Source organism: Anoplopoma fimbria, chromosome 20 (genome assembly GCF_027596085.1).
Source record: "Anoplopoma fimbria isolate UVic2021 breed Golden Eagle Sablefish chromosome 20, Afim_UVic_2022, whole genome shotgun sequence".
NCBI lineage: Eukaryota > Metazoa > Chordata > Actinopteri > Perciformes > Anoplopomatidae > Anoplopoma > Anoplopoma fimbria.
In genome coordinates this window covers 24,018,651-24,041,707 of record NC_072468.1, presented here as the reverse complement: position 1 = coordinate 24,041,707, position 23,057 = coordinate 24,018,651, and the positions used below count along the sequence as shown (strand labels likewise).

Sequence of the window (23,057 nt, the reverse complement as noted above, 5' to 3'; positions counted from 1 at the left end):
GAAAGGAAAGCAATGGATTGAACTCAAAACCCATCATGTGATTATTTAAAATAATAGATAAAGATTTAGCAGATTATTTGAACATATTCTTTGAGGTAATCAGTGTACACGGATTTGTAGTAGACAAGTAGACTACTATAAACAAGGTTAAAGTCAGCACTGTACATGGGAATCAGAGTACATCTGGTTTTTGCATTAGTGGGCGAAAGTGGAAAATAATAATAATCTCATTTGGGACTTTAACGCTTCCAAACAATCTCCACAAGCAACTTCCCAGAACATACAGCAATGACTGTGTTAACCCTCAAAATGTATCATACGAAAAGTTCCACAAGTAGTCTGTCCATGAGAATGAGACTCAGGGTGCTTTATTTTGATAATGATATGTTTATATCATTTTAGGAGGTGACATTGAATTGTAGTCTATCTTCTACACTATTCTAATACTCCTGCAGGATGTTATTGCGTTTAGTGAACATCCACAGAGTCAGTGAAAATATTCCATCCGTCGTCAAGCCCCTGAAGTGGATCAGCGCTCAGTGGTTGGAGCGGGGCCCAGAGCCCCCCGGCTACACACACAGCACACCAGCTCATCTGACGGTCCTCAGTCTGTTTCAACCCGGTTTTTAAGACTTCATTGTCAGGCGAAATGCTGCCCAAAGAGCCACAGCCGACTGGACTACAAGCACCGACTGCAGCTGAATGAGATTCTAGGTAAAATAACTTTTCATTGCATGCCTTAATACACTATGCATCTTTAACTTGGTTATTTGTAGTGTCATGTTAGAGTTTGAATGACATCTTTAATGTGTGTACTACAGCTTAGACAAGTCATTGGGTTCATGTTCATCAAACATTTACATTTAGAGAAACTTATTTACTGTGCATGAACTTAATTACTTTACAGATTACTAAAAAGTCCCAGCATTTGGCATTTGTTTAGACTAATAATATTGGATTGGATTTATATTATTTTCATAGTTTGGCATTTTATAAAGCACATCATCATCAGAAGGAACAGTATGATTTGAGCCAATTAGAGTACTATCTTTATTGTCTAAAACTTTCTGTTGGGGGTGTGGTTATAGGATGCATGATAGTAACATTTGAATCTTATGATACTGGCTGGGCACTTTGTCCTCTGCACATACTGTAAGTTTATTCACTTCAGTACTTTGTCTTGTAAACTGCTTTGCCAGGATGGAAAAGTTGCTGAGGGGAAACCTGAGGAGAGGAGCGGGGCTCTTCCTCCTGATGCTGGCTCTCGTACACGAGGCCTCGGGACAGAGAAGGCAGAAAGGACGCAGGAACAACGACAGGCTGAATGACGATGGAGGAAATGGTAATTTCTTTATATGAGGTATCCACATGTTGGTGGTGAAGGTCTGTCAGTGGATCATGTGGGTGTAACAGACTCACGGTAGGAGTCCACAGCTCAATATACACAGCTTCAATCACAATGTACAGCATTTATAGTTTGTCTGGGGGGCATTTGTGAGGACACATGCAGATAACTTAGGGAGTTTAACTGTAAATTGACAAAAACTGAAGTGCTTTTAAGCTTTTTGCGCCGGTGTTTGAACCCACAAATCCAGAGGTGACGGGTCACAGTGGGATCATCGTTGGGCGGCTGTGGTTCAACAGATATAGAGGTTGAATCTCCAGCTCCTCCTTGGGCAAAATCCAAATTGATCCTGATGGTCAGGTCAGCACCTTGGATGGTAGCTTGCAAATTGTGAAGCGCTTTGGATGAAAAACGCCAAACAAATGCAATCATTTACCATTCATCATCTCACATTTGATGTACAGCATTCTCACTCTTGGTCACTGACTATTTATAGCGGTCTTTAAGGAATTTCACCATCCATTAGACCATGTTGGACCAGGCCAGATGATCAGGTACACACTCAGAGAGTAATGCTGGAATGATAACACTTACTACTTTTCCTCACAGAACTGTAATAGTCTGGGGTTCTTTTAGTAGAATGTCCTGGTTTAAATGGATGGTTTAAATTCAGATGCTTTTGCATTACAGTGCCAATAATCTTATTGGTGAATAGAATGCATTTGTAATTTTCTGGTATCAAAGTTATTCAACTTAAAGCCACTGTGTGGGACCTGGAGATATTGGATTTGGCACTATGGCAGACAACAATACAATTTTAGTTCAGGATATATTAAACTATTGATATTTCCTGAATTTTATAAATTAATAACTAAGTATATCAAATGTAAATAAAAATGTTTTTCTGAGAAAACAAGGGGATTTCTTGATATTGTTTGTTTTGGCTAAACTGAAAATGTATTTAATATAAATAATAAATAACAACATTCTGTTATTAAACAAGAAATCATTTGTCGCATACTGCTAAGGAATATTTTGGTTTATGGACTTCACACTCATGCAGTTTTATAAATTGTTGGGCTTGGCTTTTCTTCTCAAAGGAATGTGGAGATGCAACCTTCTCCAGATTCTCTTATCATGCTCTACAGTGAATCTCTGCATTCACCTGAGGTTTTGTTGTTTCCTCTCCTATAGTTCGGACATGTTCACTGGAGGTGGCGTTCATCGTGGACAGCTCCGAGACTGCAAAGACATTCCTGTTTGAGAAGCAGAAGGCCTTCGTGTTGAGCTTCAGCACTCGCCTCCTTCTGCTGCAGGTGGCCGACTGGACGCTGAAGAAGCGTCTGGCTGTCCTTCAGTACAGCAGCACCGTGATCGTGGAGCACAGCTTCTCTGCCTGGAAAGACCTGGATTCATTTCACAGTCAAGTCAGAACCATGAACAACATCGGCCACGGCACCTACACCACCTACGCCATCACCAACGCCTCGCAGCTGCTGGTGCAGGAGACGCCGGCGGACAGCGTCAGGGTTGCAGTGCTGATGATGGACGGGGTCAACCATCCCCGCAACCCCGATTTGCTCACGGCCGCAGCGGAGGCCAAAGGTCACGGCATAAAGTTCTTCACTGTGGGTTTGTCGAACATCGGTCAGCAGAGTCAGAATAACGCCAAGCTACGGGCCGTCGCCAGCACACCTGCTCAGCAGTTTGTCCAAAGTCTTCTGGATCCTCAGCTGGAGGAGAAGATGTTCAAGGAGATGGTGAGTATTGGTTTCTAGTATTGGTTTCATCTCTCTTTACCGAGGTCATCTCTCTTTACCGGTGCAACTCACTACTTGCCGGAGCCCCGGCGTCGGCCATCAGACCTCTGGAGCTTGTCCAGAAAGCTGCAGCACGTCTGGTGTTCAATCGCCCCAAGTTCTCTCACACAACTTCCCTTCTCCGTTCTCCACACTGGCTCCCTGTAAGAGCTCGCATCCAGTTACAGACTCTGGTGCTAGCCTACAGGGCAGTGAAAGGAACAGCTCCTTCCTATCTCCAGGCCTTGGTCAAGCCCTACACCCCTGCCCGACCACTTCGCTCTGCTGCCTCGGGGCGATTGGTTGCCCCGTCGCTCAGAGGTCCCTGCGGCCGATCCACCCGGTCACAGCTTTTTTCTGTCCTGGCCCCTCAGTGGTGGAATGAACTCCCCACCGACGTCAGGACAGCAGAGTCGCTGCCCATCTTTCGGCGCAGGCACATTTCAAAGCACTGTTAATAAGTGCTTTACATTAAAAACATATATAAAGCACAAAGAGATTCAAATGAACTAATTTAAAACAGAGAGAGTAAATAAGAATAAAATGTCATTAAACATACGGAAAATCACAGAAGAGCAATTCTAGAAAAGTGGGTTTTTAAAAGTGATTTAAAAGATAAGTTTGCAGCCCTGATTAACAAAGACACTATCGCCTTTATGTAAGAATCTGGACATTGGTGCAACGAAAAAAAAATAACACTTACAAGGATCTCAGGGTACAATAATAATGCGGGACATAGATAACTTGATGTGAGACCCATCAGGGCTTTGTACGTAATCAATAACATCTTAAAATCTGTTTTAAAAGCAACAGGTAGCCAGTAGGAGGAAGCCTGGATTGTTAAAATGTGATCAGGTTTCCAAGCCCCACTCAAATCCCAGCAGCAGAGGTTTGGATGATCTGGAGAGGGATAAACAAATGTAATTTAGTGCGCCTGTAAATGATAATTATAAAATCCCCTGCTGTATGTGTATGATTTGAAATGTTCTGACTTTGGCGACCCCTAGTGGTGGTAGCAAGAAAGACACTGAGGAAGACTATAAATCCAACCCAGGACATAGAAAATGAAGGGTTAAAAACTGTACATGGACTGCACCAATCTTCACAGGGATTGTTTGATTTTTTTTTTTAACAAATACAACTTATACAATACTAGAATAATTAGTATGATGCTATAATGTCATAAAAATATACATATAGGGGTTTAATGTGTGGCTCTCAAAATGCTTCTCAGTTTGAGGGTTTCACTGCCGGCTGCCTGCATTGTACAAGATTTGTTTGACATCATTAGAATTTGAAAAATTTTATAGCATCTGTTACCAGATGTATGCCAAAGTAAAAAAATGCAAGGTCAATTCAGTCTAGAGCTTCACAAACTATGTGATGGCAGAGGAGTTAGAAGCTCCAGTTTAAGTCCAAAGTTGTCCAAACCATTGACTTTAGAGCTTGGTTTGCTCAAATGCAGAGCAGAAATTATTAATAAATAACTTATTTAAAAAGTGAATGAGATGTATTTCAGGCTCAATTAAAAAAACATTGCTTTGTTTTATCTGGAACGCCATCAATCTCTGATTTGCACTTGATGGCGTTTCAGAGGGTTTTATGAACACTGAGCTAGAAGATGCTTCAGGGGTTCTGCAGACTAATTGCGACCAAACGCAGCTACTTCACCATCTGATTTCAAGTATTCTATTCAACTTGTTTGGTTGAAGGTGCAAAAATTCCCCGACATCAGCTGCCTTTGTGTTTGCGTGGATTAGAACCAAGCTTTCTTTTCGACCCTCCACATGGTCGAGGAGCACTAATGATAAACTGCTCTCCCAGCTGCCGATCGCAGTGACAGCAACGTACAGAAAAGATTTATATTCTGCACTTTCTGTCCTCACAGCAGGTTCACATCTCAGTGACACAGTTTTGTCTGCATGATGGGGGCTTTCCCGCCTGCTTTGCATTTTCCACTCACACTAAGAAATGTAAAATATCTGCATGTCTGTAGGAGAGAGATGCATGGCTTGTTCTGCTTTCCAGAAATGTCTGATGGTATTCATTCACAATAATAGCTTGCTAAGAAAGAAAAAAAAGCGTAGACGGCAGCCAAGAATGTATCAAGAGTTCACTTAACACTAATAAATCAATCTTTTCTGTGAGTGAATGAACTGCCATTGACATGTTTTGTCTCTGTTTTGCATCCAGGGTGCGGTCGTGTTGGATGGGGTGAGTCTTTAAATGCAATCCAGTGTTTTACTTCTATAATTAATTGGTGTAAACGGTTGTATTGACTTTGTATTTTTCTTTTGGTGTTAGTGTCAACAGTGTTTGTGTGAAAGCGGAGCGAGGGGCCCTCAAGGAAGTCCAGTGAGTTCAGTTCAAAAACTACAATCATTATCAAAATGATAGGATACTCATTCTGTATTTCATACCACCATCTCGTCTTTTAGCATCTGCCTAAACTATATCGAATTTCAGGGTAGAAAAGGGGACGCAGGCTTCGCAGGGACACCTGGTGTAAAAGGAGCAAAGGTAAGACATCACACAAAGACAAAAAACTACTTATTGTCAGATCTTTTTATGCAACTTATTGTAAATTGGTCTCTGTTTCATCAGGGGGAGTCTGGCTTGAACGGTCAACCTGGAAGTGATGGTTCAGAGGTAAAGAAAAATAAAAAAAATCTTTAAAGACCGAGTTCTTATAAGAGGAAATGCAGATTTTAAAAACTGTTTCACTTTTTACAGGGTCATCCAGGTCATGAGGGAAACAAGGTGGGTGACGTAAAAATGTTTTAATCTCTTCACGTATATCGACATCTTAAGAAAAGAAGCAGAGGGTCTAATCTTGTGTTTGGTCTTTTAGGGGGAGAGAGGAGACTGTGGCACTCCGGGGGAAAAGGGTGACATTGTATGAACTTGTTGAACTACGTTATTTCAATCAATATCGCATATTTTGTCTCCAGTAATTCATTTTGTGTCATTTTGCAGGGACCTGAGGGACCGCCGGGCCAGCGGGGAACAAAAGGAGAACAGGTGCAGCACAGCCAGATGTTTTTTTTTTAGTTTTTTTTTTATAAATGTTAACAGTTGTGAATTAGATCAATGATTTTAAACCCCAAAATAAGTCTCTCTGACTTTTGGCGTCCACCGTTCAGAATATTATAAAGATAAAATAAGAACTTTATCTTGATAACAGATAAGCTGTGGCAATACAAAGAAATAAGGACAAATTTAATTGAGAAAATTAATAAGATGTGAATCCAAAATATATTTTAAAAAGGGGCCTGCTTATTAGAAGTGTATGTTGGTCTGTCAATGCATCACTTCATTCCCGATCTTAAAGGCTATTGAATTGTTTGATATGAAGGTTTGTACAAACATTCATGGTCTGCCCAGGACGACTTTTGCCACTTTCGCCATCATGAGATTCACTTTTTTCACTTTTTAATGAAATTTTAGAAAACTTGTAATACAAAGAATAATTGTCTTAATGTAAATAATCGACCGGGGACATTTCATGGTGTTGTATATATTCGTTATGTTTTTTTAGGCTTTTTCACCTGTAGTGTCTTGAAAATCTATGTAATTGTACAATATATATCTTTATAGGCCTTTTTCTCAAAAGATTCTCAAAAAAATTGCACATATTTAAAAAGATAATGCCTAATATACCTATTTAAGCATACATTTTCAGAATACTTGTAATGCAAAAAATGATTGCCTTAATGTAGGACATCATCTTGAGGAATTTCATGGTGATATATATTAGTTAAATATTTAACCCTATTCACACGGGGGTCTCCCCAATATTCATGATTTCGTCCTTCCTGCTCCTGCTGTTGATATTGATACGCAGACATCAGACAGTCTGTTCTCTCAACCACCAAATATGAAAAATTGAAGTGGAATTTGTCTCCTATTCATCTCTGCACTAATGGAATGTGAATATTGGATTATGGGTAATCCTGATACTAATGTGGCTATCCAAAGCAGTGAATCCAGGCTTGCAGGATATTATTCTTCTGCAGGAACAGACCCTGTGTGGTGGGATTAGTGCGATGACCTGGCCGCTCACCACCTCTCTTCCTCCCCTGGTGCTACTGGCACAGTGTCAGTATGACCTTGTTATTTTTGAGAGCATGGCCTGAGAATCGAACGACATGAAAGCAGCTAATGTTTATTTAAGTTATTTCAGTGGCCTTGGGTTGGTGTTGACCTGCAGCTTGGTCATACAACGTGGGGGCTTTGTTTTACACTCATACATGATCAGAGTTTGGTCCCAAAATTAAGAAAATCAGGGGGAAAATGAGTAGATATGGCACAATTATGGGTGTGATTAAATCAAGCTTTAATGTTGCATTGTATACAATTTTTTATCTGTTTTGCAGGGTGTAATAGGACCACCAGGAGACATTGGACCTGAGGGCCCAGCTGGATCTAAAGTAAGTTTCCACAAGACCTCCATTGAAATTTGTCTTTTCTGCACTAAAAGTTTCCTACCGCAACAGTTTAATTAGCTCGATTAAAGTTGTGTATTTTAAGAATAAAATGCAACTACATGAACAAGGATTTTTAAATACCTCCCAGTGATTCTATCAAAAAGATATCACACTGTGTCAGAAAAAAAAAATACACAAGAGAAGTTATTCATGTTCATATTCGTAGCCTCAGTCTCATTTCAATAAAGCATATCGATGAGTTTCGTGGGAAAATAATCAGATTTTGATGATAAAGTCACAATTCAAAGTATTCAGTTATTCCCAGAGTTTTTACCCTAAATTCTAACATTTGTATCGTAATATTCAGACTTTTTTTTCTCAAAATATAGCATGTACGTAAGAACTTATCTAATCTCTGATTTATGTTACCAAAGGGTTGCCTATTGTACTGCTTTGTATTTTTTTATCATCTGCTTATGTCAGAAAGTTATTATATAATTACAGTTTGAATATTTTAGGAAATACACTTTCTTGCAGAGATTAAGCCGCTGGTATCCTCTCATGTCTGTACGTTAAGTATGGAGCTAGAACCCAGATGGTAATTAACTTAGCTTAGCTTAGCATAAACACTGGAGGTAAGGGGAAACAGCTAGCCTGCCTCGGTCCAAAGTTAAGAAAATACACAAGGCAACTCTAAAACAATGTTTTGTTTTAGGGGGAGTTACATGCTCAAACTAGTTTTTGAAGGTTCAATCCATCCGCCCAGCACTTCTGTGCAGCATCTCCACTGGTTGCCTGGCAACCTCAGTGGGATGACAAAAAGTCACTGTTGTTCACTGAGAAAAAAAGTCAGAGCGTGCAACTCCTCATAAGCATATTTCCTAGAATGTTGAACTTTTCCATAAAGCTTAAAGAGTAATGCAATGTTTTCATTTTGTGATGAGAAATCCATCCATCACATTTCAAAAAACGCAGAGCAGTCGGTTGGTAAAAGCATTATTATTTGGTCAAATAAAGAAATTAGTTATTTAAGATCATTTAGAAATATGGTGGTATTTTTTTTTCTAAATAATGGAATAGCATTGACAGACAGCGCCCCACAAACACTTTCCCACACATTTGGAGCGACATAAAAAACGACCTTTAAAATTTGTGCCCAGGGCTAATCAGATGCTGATGCCTCCATCACCACAGAGTGTTAACAAAGATGTCTTTATACAGATGAAATATAAAATTCCAGTAATTTATCAAGTTTTACAGAAGGAACAGAGGACTGGTCTTTATTTCCTAAATGCCACAAAATGTTTGAAACAAGACTACAGGCCATTTGGCTTCACTGTATAATATGTGATTTTTAAAATAGTATTTTCCACCAGATATCAATAAGATAATACTGTAAATGATACAAACGTCCTTCATTAGTTTCACAGCATAGTTGAATCTATTCTCTCAGCATTAACAAGATAGAAAACAATTATTGCAGAGAATGTTGCAATGACTTCCTTAAAAAGCTTTTAAGTTAGTATTACTTAAGGATGAGAATAGACTTGCTCGTTATTTTGTGTACAACATGTAGGGTTGAACATTTTATTTAGATTATTACAAAAACACATTACATGTTGTGCATAAAGATGCATTACATAGATGTAGTTTCTCATTTCATTTGACACCTATTTGCAGTGTTGAACTGTCATCACATGACCTGCAAACCTCTGAACTTGTTTACCTGCTCTAGGGGGACCGAGGATACATCGGTGCTTCTGGACCACCAGGGCACACTGGTGTCGGATTCCCAGGAGCCAAGGTAACGCTTTTATATATACAATACTATAAAAATAGTGAGATAATCTTCCTAAAATATGCCTTAATTGATTCTCAAGGGACTGTTTTGTGATGTACTACATCATATTTATATACTAATACAGACGAATATAATTACTTAAATAGTAACTAAACCCACAAACCACTTTTTCTCAGCTGAAAACAAATGAGCATTTGGTTGTGTTATTGAATGATTCTGGTCCTTATCTTGATATTTTAGTGCAGAGTATTCAACATAGTAAGTTATACTGTTAAAATATGCATAGAGACTGCCCTCCTGGTTGAACAACCCCCTTTCATGCGCTAATATTAATCGCTAGCATACTCATATCCCAACCTTGCATGTAAACTCAAATTCACTCAAAATTTTGTCAGTGTGTAAGAAATTAACACTGATCCACCAGATTTTATTTAATGCTACACTGCTTGAAAGTTTTTTATTTTTTTTATTTACACCGTATATGCCTTTTAGCCAAAACTCTGGGGTTTAGTTACTCTTTAATCATATTATATGTTATTCTGGTGTACAATGTTATAGAAGATGGTATCATATTACTATTACAAATACTATACTTTGCTGCTAATTACTATGTCCCTGAGACAGTATAGCACTGTTAGTCTAAGTACAACACGTGGGAACTGTATGTTTACTACTTATATTATCTTATTGTCCCACTTATTGGAGTTATAAAACATTTTTTGGACATCTGTAGCAGCCAAAAAGATTGTTTGATGAGAAAGACCCTTTAATAAAGTTAATTAATTTAATTTATCTGATTAAAATCTAATAAACGCCTAATAAGTACCAGAGATAGAATAAATATTATAACTCTTTAAGGAATTACTGGAAAATGTTTGAAGATGTTAAAGTATTTGAATGGTGCTGTTTGATGCTTACAGGGTGAAAAAGGCCTTCAGGGAAGATCAGGTCAAACTGGTCCTGTTGGTATCGGAGAACCAGGACTACCAGTGAGTATAAAAATATGTTCTTATATTGTAGTAATGCATTAAGGTCTTGAGCACAGTTGAGCAAATCAATACATGTGAAGCTTGTGGAAGAAGTGCTCATATCTTTTACTTAAATTAAAATAGCAGTACTGCTCTGTAAAACTACTCATCTCAACTACAAGTAAAAGTCTTGCATTCAAAATGTTAAGTAATAAAACACACAAGTATTACCAGCAAAATGTGCTTAAAGTATCAAAAGTGAAAGTACTTGTCATGCAGAATATCCCCTCACAGAGTGTTGATAATTGGAATATTGTTAATAATGCATTGACACGCTAGCTGTATTTTAATACCACAGCTGGTTGAAGTGGAGCATTTTTTTTTACTACAGTATACACTGCTTGATACTTTATATGTATAACATTATATCTAGATAGGTATTACATCTAGAACATATCATTCTATATAAGTTGAGAATATGTATTGTATGTAATATCACCAGTCTGCAAAGTAACTAGTAATTGCAGTTTTCAAATAAATATAGTTGAGTAAGATGTACGATATTTCCCTCTAAAATGTAGTGGATCAGAAGCATAAAGTAGCAGAAAATAGAATTACACAAGTACAGTACCTCCGAAATTGTACTTCATTGCAGTACTTTTTAGGGGAAGAGTTGAAAATGAAAGATGAGAACAGAAACATTTTCCTGATGAGCGGTGAGTGAGTATCCAGAGAAAAGCTAAATCCCATATGCTAAATGATTTTCCTGGTTTCCTTTGTTTTTAGGCGTCATATAATATCGGCCAAGTTACCAAACATGAGCATGTTCAGTTTCCAGGATTCATAGGAATTTATGTTTTGATCAAAACTCACACCACCAGTTGGTTTTTTTTGTTCAAGGGTCCACAAGGACCACCAGGAGCGCAAGGAAACCCAGGACCAATTGGAGAAGGGCTTCCAGGGTCAAAGGTGGGTCAGGTTTTAAACCAGGTGTTTGCTAAAGGCGGTGGTTCTCCATAATGTGCTACAGTACATAAATAATATATATTGATCTTGAACTTGTCATACTTATCAGTAGATGTGTTGGACTCAAGGATGAACTGATTGGTAGTCAAAGGTCAAAGGTCAAGGTCACTGTGACTTCACGTATGTCCCATTCTCGTTAACGCGACATCTCAGAAACGCCTTGAGTGAATTTCTTTAAATGTGGCACAAACATCCACTTGGACTGAAGGATGAACTACTTAGAATTTGGTGGTCAAAGTTCAAAAGTCACTGTGACCCAACAAAACACATTTTTGGCCATAACTCAAGAATTTGTACATCATTCATGACAATTTCACACAAATGTCCAAAAGATAAAATGATGAAGTGATGACATTTGGGAAAGACATGACTGGTTGGATTTTTTATCTTAACTTTGTATTTTATAGTTTTATAGTTATAATGTTTCTGCTTTCCCAGTACTTGTTTTTTTCTTTTCTCTTACTTTGTTTATTGTGAACGTTATTCGTCAAAACAAAAATTAAAATTTATTGTATGTTAAAAACAGTTGTAAAAGGTTACAGTCAATATAAATATACTTTCTATGAGTCGTGCAATTGCTTTTAAATAAGTTTATTTTTCAATATTGTATCATTGTTTGTGCGGCTGTTTTTTTTTCATAAAGTTTATTTTTCAATATTGTATCATTGTTTGTGCTTTGTATTGTTCTGCATGTGTGTGGTATGTATTTGTATAATGGCCCTTTAAGAGACGAGACCTGCCAACTAGCTCAGGCTATGATTGCTGTGGTATGTGTCATCGGTCTATGTCACGTACTCGTCCCTTTTAAAATGTATATTACATATATATTTACTTAAAGAAGAAGGGTTGAAATAGACAGAGAAGCAGTCTGGAGCCGCTTCCTTATAGAGCCGACACAAGGGTGTAGAACCAAGCTGCTGATGCATCTGATTATATTCACTGCAGGTGCAAAAGCAGACTGATCACAACCAGAAAATGTTTCACTGATTGCTACAAAACATTGTGTATTTGCTCAGGAATTTACATAATTTGCCTTCACAAAACTTCTCATATGAAACCTGCTGCACACGTGTGAAGCTTCTGCATGATGATGTCTAATGTGGGTCAAACTTTCCACCTTTTTGTGTCAGGGTGATCGAGGACACGGGGGTCAGAAGGGCAATCGTGGACTTCCTGGTGTTGGGGTCATAGGTGGCCAGGTAAATTAAACTCAATATGTATGCATATCTTACATGTTTATTCAACCTGAGAGAACTGTCTGATGATACTACAACATGTACTAGTACTCACCCATGTCTCATGTACTCTGACACAGAGGTGGCTCTTTGATTTCTGTATTTCTTTTCTCAGGGAAGTGCCGGGCTGCCGGGATTTCCAGGTGATGTTGGTCCTCCTGGTTTAGGACTTCAAGGAGAAAAGGTAAAAGCTGCATTAATGACTGTTGCAGGTGCTGATGACTTGAAAGTAACTAAGTAAATGTAATCAAATACTGTACTTAAGTACAAATTTGAGGTACTTGAACTTTAATTGCGTCTTTTCTTTCCATGCGATCTTCTTATTCTGCATTTCAGACGAAAATATTTCACTTTCTGCTGCACTACAATTATTTGACACTTTTAGATACTTGCATATAAAACATTGGATGAGCTTATAAAATATGATGTTTTGTTATAAATGACATTCCACCACTGCCAACAGCATATAAAAGCATTAAAATTAGCACAACCTTAAACTACAGCAGTCAAATGCAACATATACATGAATGCAGTAGTAATATTAACCGAGAAACTTCATAAATAATAGTAAAACACTGCCAGGGAACATTTTACTGCACAATCAATACTTTTACTTGTGATACTTGCTTATAATTCTTACATACTTTTACTAAAGTAATGTTTTGAATGGAGGACTTTTACTTGTTGTGGAGTATTTTTACCGTGTTGTTTAAGTACTTTTACTGAAGTAAAGAATCTGAATACTTATTCTACCACTTTCTGAATAACCAAACTTAACATGCAGAAAGTTTCCAGCGTCTCAAACCTGCTCACTTAATTTTATATGATTCCTTTTCTGTCATTCAGGGGGATCAAGGCCCAGTCGGACCTACAGGCCCCAGAGGAGCTCAAGGTTTTGGAATAACAGGACAAAGGGTAAGATGATAACTAACAGGATGTTTGCCTAGGAGACAGAAGCTCAGATAATAATTATGATTGACAGTCTGCTGATTCTCCATCTGATTGCATCAAAATCATTTTGCATATTTCATCACACAAATACGCCTTGGAAACACAGCTGGCTTGTCAATCAAATGCCTCGGAGAATGAATCAGTCTAATAATGGTGAAGCTGCTATTGGTGGATTTATACCGAATATCTCTCTCACTGTGTGAATGCTTGTTTTTAGGGGAACCAGGGCCTCCCAGGTGAGCCTGGGCTGACAGGTGAGAGAGGTGTCGGAGAGCCAGGACCGAAAGTAAGTCCTCTGAATGCTACTGCACTACTCACTCATCACTCTGCAGTATTGTGTCCTTTTTAATGGAATATGCGTATTCAATTTCTTGCCAAGAGTTAGACGAGCAGATTGATACCACTTTTATGTCTGTATGACAAAGACAAAGAATCAGAAAAACATGATATAGTATTTTAATTAGTGAGTTTTAAAGTTTTTTTTTTACATCAGCTAGCTTTTCCCCCTACTTCCAGTCTTTATGCTAAGCTAAGCTAATCAACTCCTGGCTCTAGCTCCATAGTTTAAGTGTATGAATTAGTCTCTTGGCAAGCAAGCGAATAATCGTAAATCCCAAAATGTCAAACTGTATTATTAAGTAAAATAGAAGATATCCTCAGCTGAGCAAACATCTGAAACTGCAGGTCACACTCTTTAGCTACGATGCAGCGCCCTAAAACGTAAAGCAACGACTAATCATATTCTTGATGCTCCTGTTCAGACTAGTTGCGAAAATGACAATAAAGATTATAATATTCTTAATCTCTAAATTATTTTTTTCACAAGAGGTTGTGTTTAATTAGGTCATTTCACACTGCTTTCATACTTTGGTTCAGTGGTTTACTTTTCCTCTCTCAGGGGGACCTGGGGTCCGAGGGGCTACCAGGTATACCAGGTGAGCGAGGTGAGGACGGAGACTCTGGACAAAAGGTAACTTCATAACCTTAACCTGTTTTCCCCCATATATAAATATATAATGTATGAATATTTCTTACCAGTCTGTTTTCAAATGACGGCAGGGCGACATTGGGTTACCAGGACCTAGGGGACCTGATGGGGTTCCTGGGAAAGGCGCACCTGGAGGGAAGGTAACAGAGAAAACACAGTTGATATGTTATCTAAACGCATAACTCAAAGTTGATGATTTGGGGGGATTATTTAGAGGAATAGGAGCAACAGTGTTGTGTTTCTTTGGTAGGGAGACAGAGGGGACCGGGGGACCAGAGGACAGCCGGGTGCAGTCGGTCCTGTGGGGCCGATGGGGTCAAAGGTAAGTAGAAACAAAAATGAGCATTTTAGGAGAACATTATAATTTTCCATGGGATTTTCTTATTAACTTCAGATAATGCTGAGACATTTCTAGATCTTAGAATGAGGTTGTGAGCAAAACATTCTCACATCTGATTGAAGTGCAGTGCTGGAGAATAGCTAAATACATTTACTCAAGTACTGTACTTAAGTACAATTCTGAGGTACTTGTACTTGAGTATTTCCATTTTACTTTACTTTTTAGTACACCTTTATTTGACAAATGTAGTTACTACTGTAATTATTTTACATATGATTCAGATTATCAATACAATATATTATCAACCTTTAAAATATAATACATTATAGTTTAAGCTACCCCTATTATGCTCCACCTTTACTAGCTGTACCATTAAAGTAAAACGTACATTCATCAGTGATAGTAATCTATTATTCTGAAATGGTCCATTCTACATATGGAGTATTTTTGTATGTTTTAATGCTTTTACTTACTTTAAAAAAATCAGGACTTTTACTTGTAACAGGAGTATTGAAACCTAACATGATTTATACAATGAAACTGCAGATGTCTGACTTCTGCCTTGTTGCCTTGCTTATAAGTGTTTTCTTTTCCAGGGGGAACCAGGAATTATTGGTCCACCAGGTGCAACTGGACCACCAGGGAGGGGTATAGCTGGAGCCAAGGTACAGTAAGCCCATGTGATGGAAACAAACAGCTGTTGTTACTGACAACAGCAACAATTGATCTCCTCCTGGTTTTTGTCAGGGAGAACCGGGCCTACCAGGTCCAGCTGGAATTTTAGGAGAGACGGGGGTGGGTTTACCTGGACCCAAGGTGAGTTACGGTTTACTCCTCAATGATCCTCAAATGAAAAGTACAGATATTAAAGTGGCTTGTTTTGGTTTTTAAGGGGGACAGAGGGTCTGCCGGGTCTTCTGGGACCCCTGGACTTAAAGGGGACGGTTACCCCGGACCTCCAGTGAGTATCAACCTACATCACAGCCCCGTTTATCACTTTACATCCTGCACTATGTAATTCTTTAACTGTCTTTATTAGGGACTCATAGGGACTCCTGGTCTGAGGGGAGAGACCGGATCAGATGGGGTCGGTTTACCTGGACCGAAGGTAAAAGTTCACCTAAGGACAAAACCGTAGAAATAGAATGAGTAGAATGGACATTCAACTGTTTTCTTTGATTATTTGACCAGTACAAAAGAAAATGGCGATTGTTGTTAGTTGTTATGGTGAAAACACATGACTTACAGTGACTGCTGTACCGAAGTTAGCTTGCTACAGTGGTCGCAATGGCAACGGTAGATTTAAAAATGGACACTGTTCTTGCTAAGTTAAATTCAATAGGAGTGTCTGTTCTACTCTGATTCTATTTCTATGGGAAAAACATAAAACAGGGACAATGTCATCAATGAAATGGCAATATTATAATATATCTCTGAGTGCGGGCTGCATGGTTTGTTAATGCTGCTACTATTAAATATATTGCATGTGTCAAATGTGTTTATGATGCTTTGCATGTGGTGTATCTCACATCTATACATTTTTGTGTGTTTTGCTATTATTGCCCATTGCTGTTTTAATCACATGTACAGCAATATGTCATATTTAAGGCATGCTTGGTGATATTGAGCTATAATAATCTTTTTTTGATATTTGTCCAAAACATGCATTTTCTTGTGAGATAAAGACACACAATGGATAATATAAGTAATTTTAAAGATGTTAATAAGATGTTAATGAGCCTGATCATTTATTTTTTTGTTATTGTGCCTTTGTTTCCTTTCAGTCTGACAGATATTTATATGTTTTCTAATTTACAATCTGTTTCCTGTTCAGGGAGACAGAGGCTTCCCTGGACCTTCTGGACCTGCTGGGCCAGCTGGAGTTGGCCTCATGGGTCCAAAGGTAATCTGCCCTGTTCTAAATAAAGGCTTGTGTGTGATTTCTAAACCATAAATGTAGGGCCTTTAAATTCATGTCAGTATCCAGAAAGACAGATTTCTTCTCCTGCAGGGTTCAGTTGGCCAAAGGGGACCACCTGGTGCACAGGGTTTACCTGGAGAGGGCATTCAAGGACAAAAGGTAACGATGTCTGTTGCAGATTCATAAAAGTTTGATCAGTAACTGCCGTCTATAACCATCTTTATTAGGAGGTTTATGAAGGGAAACTGTCACCTGAGTTTGATTAATCTATTTCTGTAAAACAGTTGAAGCATTTACTTTCCTTTGAATTGTTGGTGAGCAATGTTCTTGGCTAAAAACTAAAATATAAAAGGTGAAACATGAAGACAAATGTGCCGAAAATGACTTTGATTTCTTTCAGTGGTCTTTCAGAAAAGCTGAAACATGTTCAGCTGTTGTACTACTTTTCTATTTTATTTCAACATGACAAGACAGCAGCATTCAACAACTAAAGCTACTTACATCATACTGGCTAAAACTCAAGGGGAATATTTGTGTTCCTCATGAGTAACAAAATAGTTAAGAGTCCCAGGCACATGTGCTAACAGACATCATCCATCTTGTTATGAAACATCTCCTTGACGTGGACTATGCTCTGTGTTTCCAGGGGGAGACTGGATTTCAGGGGTTCACGGGCCCCATAGGTCCTCCAGGACAAGGTCTGCAGGGGGACAAGGTAACGATATGATGTCAGCAGAGTGAACTTTTATTATGAAATATGAAGTGACAGTAAAACTAGCAAAAAATGAAAAACTGCAAGAAATTCTAACAAAATATTTAATAAAAATGTAAGTAAACTGCCTTCAGCATTGATTTTATTAATTTATTATTAATTAAAGGTTTTTTGATGACAGCAGTACAGGTATGTGCATATCCACAGGGGCCTCACTGTGTGATCTAAGACGGCTGTTTCTTTCTTCTTGCAGGGGGATCGAGGGTTCAGAGGTGAAAAAGGCAAAGGTGGAGACAAAGGACAACCAGGAGAGTTTGGAGCCAACGGACCTTTGGTACTGGATTTTGTGTTTTTGTAACAAAAAATGCATTTCTAACCCTTTTATATCACATCTCCCATTATATTGTTAGCCTACTTAACAATTTATGCACAAAAATACACTCAAATTAATTTTCTTTGTATTTTTATCCAAAATCCAATCATCTTTTCTTCCTGTGAAACAAAATATGATGTGTGCTTACACAAGCTAGAACCAACCAATTTCAACCAATAATATCACGACATTCATCCATTAATGGAGGTGTGTGTGGTGGAGCATCAGTCCTCCGTCTTGTTACTGTACACAGGTTAAATATTCTGTTTCACTGTGGAATAGTCACAGTTCTGAAGCTAAAGACGCTCTAACTTCCGTTTCACTTGGACTTCAAGTTCTCTCAAGGTTAAATCTCTCAATATGTGAACAGCTAATAAATTATGATTTATTTCAAATCACAGGGTAGAATGGGACAAAAGGGAGAGCCTGGACTTACAGTAAGTATAGCGCATCACTCGTTACACTGGCAATCATGCAGAGCAATCAACAATATTGGGATGTTGGTGTGTTTTTCATTGTTGAGGTTTAAGTGCTGTCTTTTTAGCTTTATTTTAAAGGCGATCACGTCCACATCAGATGAACAGTAGAGGAGTTGTTGCCCTTATTCATGGATAGTCCCCCACTTTAGGGGGAAGAAAGTTATTGTCTTTCCTGAGGGTGTGCAGAGGCTTTCTCCTACTATATCCTAGAATTTGAAGAATCTGTATAGAAGTCCTAGCATGCTCCAACTGATATGGATTTAATCGCCCTCAAATTAAAGCTAGACCTTTGCCTTTATCACTAATTCATGTCTTTACTGTAACTCAGAGTCAAATAAGTTTGTAGTTACAGTTGTGCTGTCTTTCACAGAGGGAAGAAATCATCAAAATAGTGAGATCCATATGCAGTAAGTAATCAGAAACACATATTTTTTTATTTTTGTCCATATTGTTTTGTCTATAACCTGTCTTTGGGTTTCTTAAGGTTGTGGAGTGGTCTGCCACCAAACCCCCTTGGAGCTGGTTTTTGTGATCGACAGCTCTGAGAGCGTCGGCCCGGATAACTTCAAGGGGATCAAAGACTTTGTGAACAACCTGATCGACCAGGCCTCCATCAGCCAGAACAGCACCCGGGTGGGTGTCGTGCTTTACAGCCACATCAACATGGTGGTGGTCAGCCTCAGTCAGGAAGTCACCCGTGACAAGCTCAAGTCCGCTGTTCGTTCAATGACCTATCTGGGCGAGGGCACCTTCACGGGCAGCGCCATCCAACAGGCCAACCAGTTGTTCAAGGCGGCGCGGGCAGGTGTGAGGAAGGTGGCCATCGTCATCACGGACGGGCAGGCCGATAAGAGAGACAAGGTCAGTCTGGAGAGAGCTGTGACAGAAGCCCGTCAGAGTGACATCGAGACGTTTGTGATCGGCGTCGTGAACGTGAGTGATCCGCAGTTCGAGGAGTTCAAGAAGGAGCTCAATCTCATGGCCTCTGACCCCGACAGCGACTACATTTTCCTGATCAATGAATTCAAGGCACTTCCTGGTGAGCCATTTATCAACAGAACCATACAAGGAATTTATTTAAAATTACATTTTATGACAATTTTGGGGAAAATCCCCAGTTTCGACAACATAAATAAAGTGATGAAAATACTCTGGATTTATGGAAAATGTTTGGATCAAATAAGTCAGAAAACAATCAGTCACCACTGAAATGTAATTCTACAAACAGTATAAAGTATTAAACTAATAATATAAGAGCAGCCAGGCCGCCATTGTAAATACAAATGTGTTTTTAATCACCTTTTGGTTAAATAAAAGTTAAAGAAATTAAATGTATCTGACACTGTGCACAAATACTGTTTTTTAACAGAATGTGGCTTACTTAGTACATCACTATATATATGTTTTTAAATAGTTCAATATACAGACTTTTGTATAAAATATCCAGTAAGTGAGTTATTGTGTTTTAAGTTATTCATGTGCAAATCATATTTTGACAACCTCAAGGAAGACAAGTTCTGGAGCATATAAAACTATCTATTTACTGTTTTGGTCTCCTCACGTTGCAGCTCTGGAGAAGAAACTGCTAAGTCGTATCTGCGAGGACGGAGAACAACGTTTGTTCAGCTCCGTCCCGAGCTCCGGACTGCCTCCAGGAACCCCAGAGGTCTCCGGTAACGTTCGAGAGCCTCCGTACAGGACCGACACCGACACCCCCACCTTCACAGGGGACTTCAGGAGGGTTCAGATGGTGGTGAGAAGAACAAATCAGTCATTTCTCGACCTCCTTTTGGCAATTTATGCTGTGTTACAACAATTTATCATCTCATTGGTTACATAGAGTCAGTGTGTAGGTCCACCGCTTTCAACCAGACTGAAATATCAACTACTATTGGATGGATTGCCATTCAATTTTTACAAATATTCATGGTGTCCAGAGGATGAATCCTAAGGACTTTAGTGATCCCATGACTTCTCATCTTGTGCATAAAGCAGGTCAAAACATTTATTTATCCAATGCAATATCTCAAAATCAACTTAATGGATTGTCACAACAACTGGTATGGACATGCATGGTCCCCAGATGATGACTCCTAAGGACTTTGATAACAAAGTATCATATTTTACAAGCTCTTTGTATGTTTTTTGTGCAAAAATCTCAATTTGTAGAGTAACTAAGCCTGGAAAACATTTGTAGGGAAGTAAAAAGTAAAATATTTCCCTCTGAAATGTAGTGTAGTCAAGTAAAGTACCTCGAATTTGTACTGAATAACTTTAGTCAATGTACTTAATTAGTTTGTCAGTCAGTTTGTATTATCTTACCTGTATAAATAAAGGTACAGTAGACATAAACTACTCTGCTTTGTCACAGCCCGGCCCTCCAGCGTCACAACCCGACAGAGAACCCAAGACGGACGACAGAGACACCTCAGAGACTCCCAGATTTCCATTATTCGACAGGGAACCCTTCAGACCCGTCACAGAGTTATTCCCAAAGTTTGACATGAAGGAAAACAACGACCACGTGGTGATGACAGGAGCGATGGGGCCGGCGGGTCCCACTCTGAGGGCCCTGCCTGAGGAGAGAGAACAGCCAGCGATGCCTCCGACTCCTCCAGCGCTGGCTTCTGACACCTACCCATCAGGTAACTGCTAAAGAGATTGCTGGATGGAGAAATTATTGGTTTTAATATTAAAAATCAAGTCTAAAGGAAATGAAACAAGCATTGAATCTGTTCTTACATTAAGAGGTTTTTTTAAGTTATAATTCCCCTTCATGTCTATTATTAGAGACAATGAGGTCAAAGACTTGAACAAAAACAGATGAACTTATTGGCTATAAACTCAGAATGATATATAGATAGATTTTGAAAAACAATCAAAACAACAAAAATCTGCCAAAATTAAGGAATAGAAAGTCAGAAAGTTGGATCAGAAGATAAGATAATATAAATATAATAGCTGTTGCTGAATATGAAGCTTAGTTTTGCGCATATCCCAAAACGTCAAACTATGTCTTTAAATGAATCAGTGTGCAATACATTTATAGGGATTCAAGAATTAGATATACTGTGGACAGCAAAAGTAACATAATTGAAGCTTTTAGAGCGTAAACAGTAATGAGAGAACATTATAAGCTTTGTATCCTGATTTTTTAATTCTTAATTCCTAAATTATAGCAGAAAAAATATTCCTCACATTATTCAATCAGCCACTCACAGATGTATTTTGAGCCTTGCTAGCAGCATGGCTCGAGTCAATGGGGATGTTCATCTATTGGACTGCTCCAGACTGCCATAGCTCAACATCTACTCAATCAATTTTTTAAATACATTCATGGTCCCTAGAGGATGAATCCTCATTACTTTGGTGACCTCCTGACTTTCCTTCTAGTGGCACCAGGAGATTCACATTTGTGGTTTTGAGTGAAATATCTAAACGACTTTTGGGTGGATTGCCAAGATATTTGGTGCACACATTCATGTTCCCCTCAGGATGAACTGTAATAACTTTGCAGCATCATAATCAGGTGGAAATTGTAGTAATTGTTATACTTATACCTGCAAAATGAATGACAATACCATCATTCTCAGTTATACTTTGTATTTTGTGCTAATTATCCAATGATAGCAAGCTAACACACTAAACTTAGCATGACCGAAGACTTGTTAGTCTTCTTAAAATGTGACACTTCTTGTTTTTTGTTGTCTCAAGCAGAGCGTTGCAACCAGGTGCTGGATCCAGGACCGTGTCTGGACTACTCAGTAAAGTGGTACTACGACGCCACAGCGAACTCCTGTGCTCAGTTCTGGTTCGGAGGCTGTAAAGGAAACAGCAACCAGTTTGAGAGTGAGAAGAGCTGCAGAGAAACCTGCGTGAAGGTCTAACGCTCACATGGACCTTTAGTCACGAACAAATTTTTTTTGCCAAGAGGTTAAAAGAGGCATCATTAAACCGAATTTGGTTTAAATTGGGAGTTTTAAAATTGTTCCGAAGGCTAAGTACTATTAATATGTTTTATTCCTGTATGCCAGACAGATTTGTGTATTCATTTTGTGAACCAAACTAAGCTGAGAAAGTTTTGTCTGTGATGTTACTTACACACTGTGGAAAAGTTATGGTAAAATTAAAACAATCTTTGTAACCACTAACCTTTCTGTTCAGAAAAGTAACCCTTTTGTATAATGCAATTATCTATTCTTTTTTACTCAAATGTTTTTCCATTACTGTGAAATATCATTCAAAGGAAAATAATCAAGCAAATAAATGTTATGCATTAGAGGTGGAGTGCCATTATTGTACGTCGCTTTGTACCAAAGTGTCTGCTAAATTAATGTAATGTTAGGTAATGAATGCTTTTTCACAAAACATCTAAAATAGTCCTTATTGTATTTGACGGTGAACCTTAAATATGTAAAAAAAGAAAAATCTCTCAACACAAATAAATAGAAACCATTTTAAGTTATGATCACAGCAGCCGCCACACCAAATCGGCCAGGGCCAAGGTGTGTTGTCGGAGGTCTTGGGTTGCAATAATGACAACTTCTGGGCATTAGAAACCTTTGCTCAGACCAAACCTCTCTTCCAACTCTGCCTACATTTCAACTACACACCTGTAAAGTTTCGACTGCATCTTACACAGTAACAAAATCTTCCCACAGACAGACATATAAATGCCACGATAACACACAC

General features: G+C 38.6%; 1 protein-coding gene across 1 annotated transcript; it reads left to right on the top strand.

The window, feature by feature from the left end:
• The first annotated feature begins 1,200 nt into the window (after positions 1-1,200).
• Positions 1,201-22,429, top strand: col28a1b (collagen, type XXVIII, alpha 1b). The gene is made up of 34 exons (XM_054622066.1): positions 1,201-1,342; positions 2,540-3,105; positions 5,338-5,358; positions 5,449-5,499; positions 5,611-5,664; positions 5,749-5,793; positions 5,878-5,904; positions 5,996-6,040; positions 6,121-6,165; positions 7,521-7,574; positions 9,307-9,375; positions 10,293-10,361; positions 11,241-11,309; positions 12,497-12,565; positions 12,717-12,785; positions 13,448-13,516; positions 13,770-13,838; positions 14,451-14,522; positions 14,612-14,680; positions 14,791-14,862; positions 15,477-15,545; positions 15,628-15,696; positions 15,773-15,841; positions 15,920-15,988; positions 16,715-16,783; positions 16,892-16,960; positions 17,448-17,516; positions 17,767-17,847; positions 18,288-18,323; positions 18,736-18,772; positions 18,850-19,404; positions 19,934-20,118; positions 20,737-21,010; positions 22,080-22,429. The coding sequence occupies exons 1-34, from the start codon at positions 1,201-1,203 to the stop codon at positions 22,250-22,252; spliced, it is 3,570 nt and encodes a 1,189-aa protein (XP_054478041.1). The 3' UTR covers positions 22,253-22,429.
• The last annotated feature ends 628 nt before the right edge of the window (positions 22,430-23,057 follow it).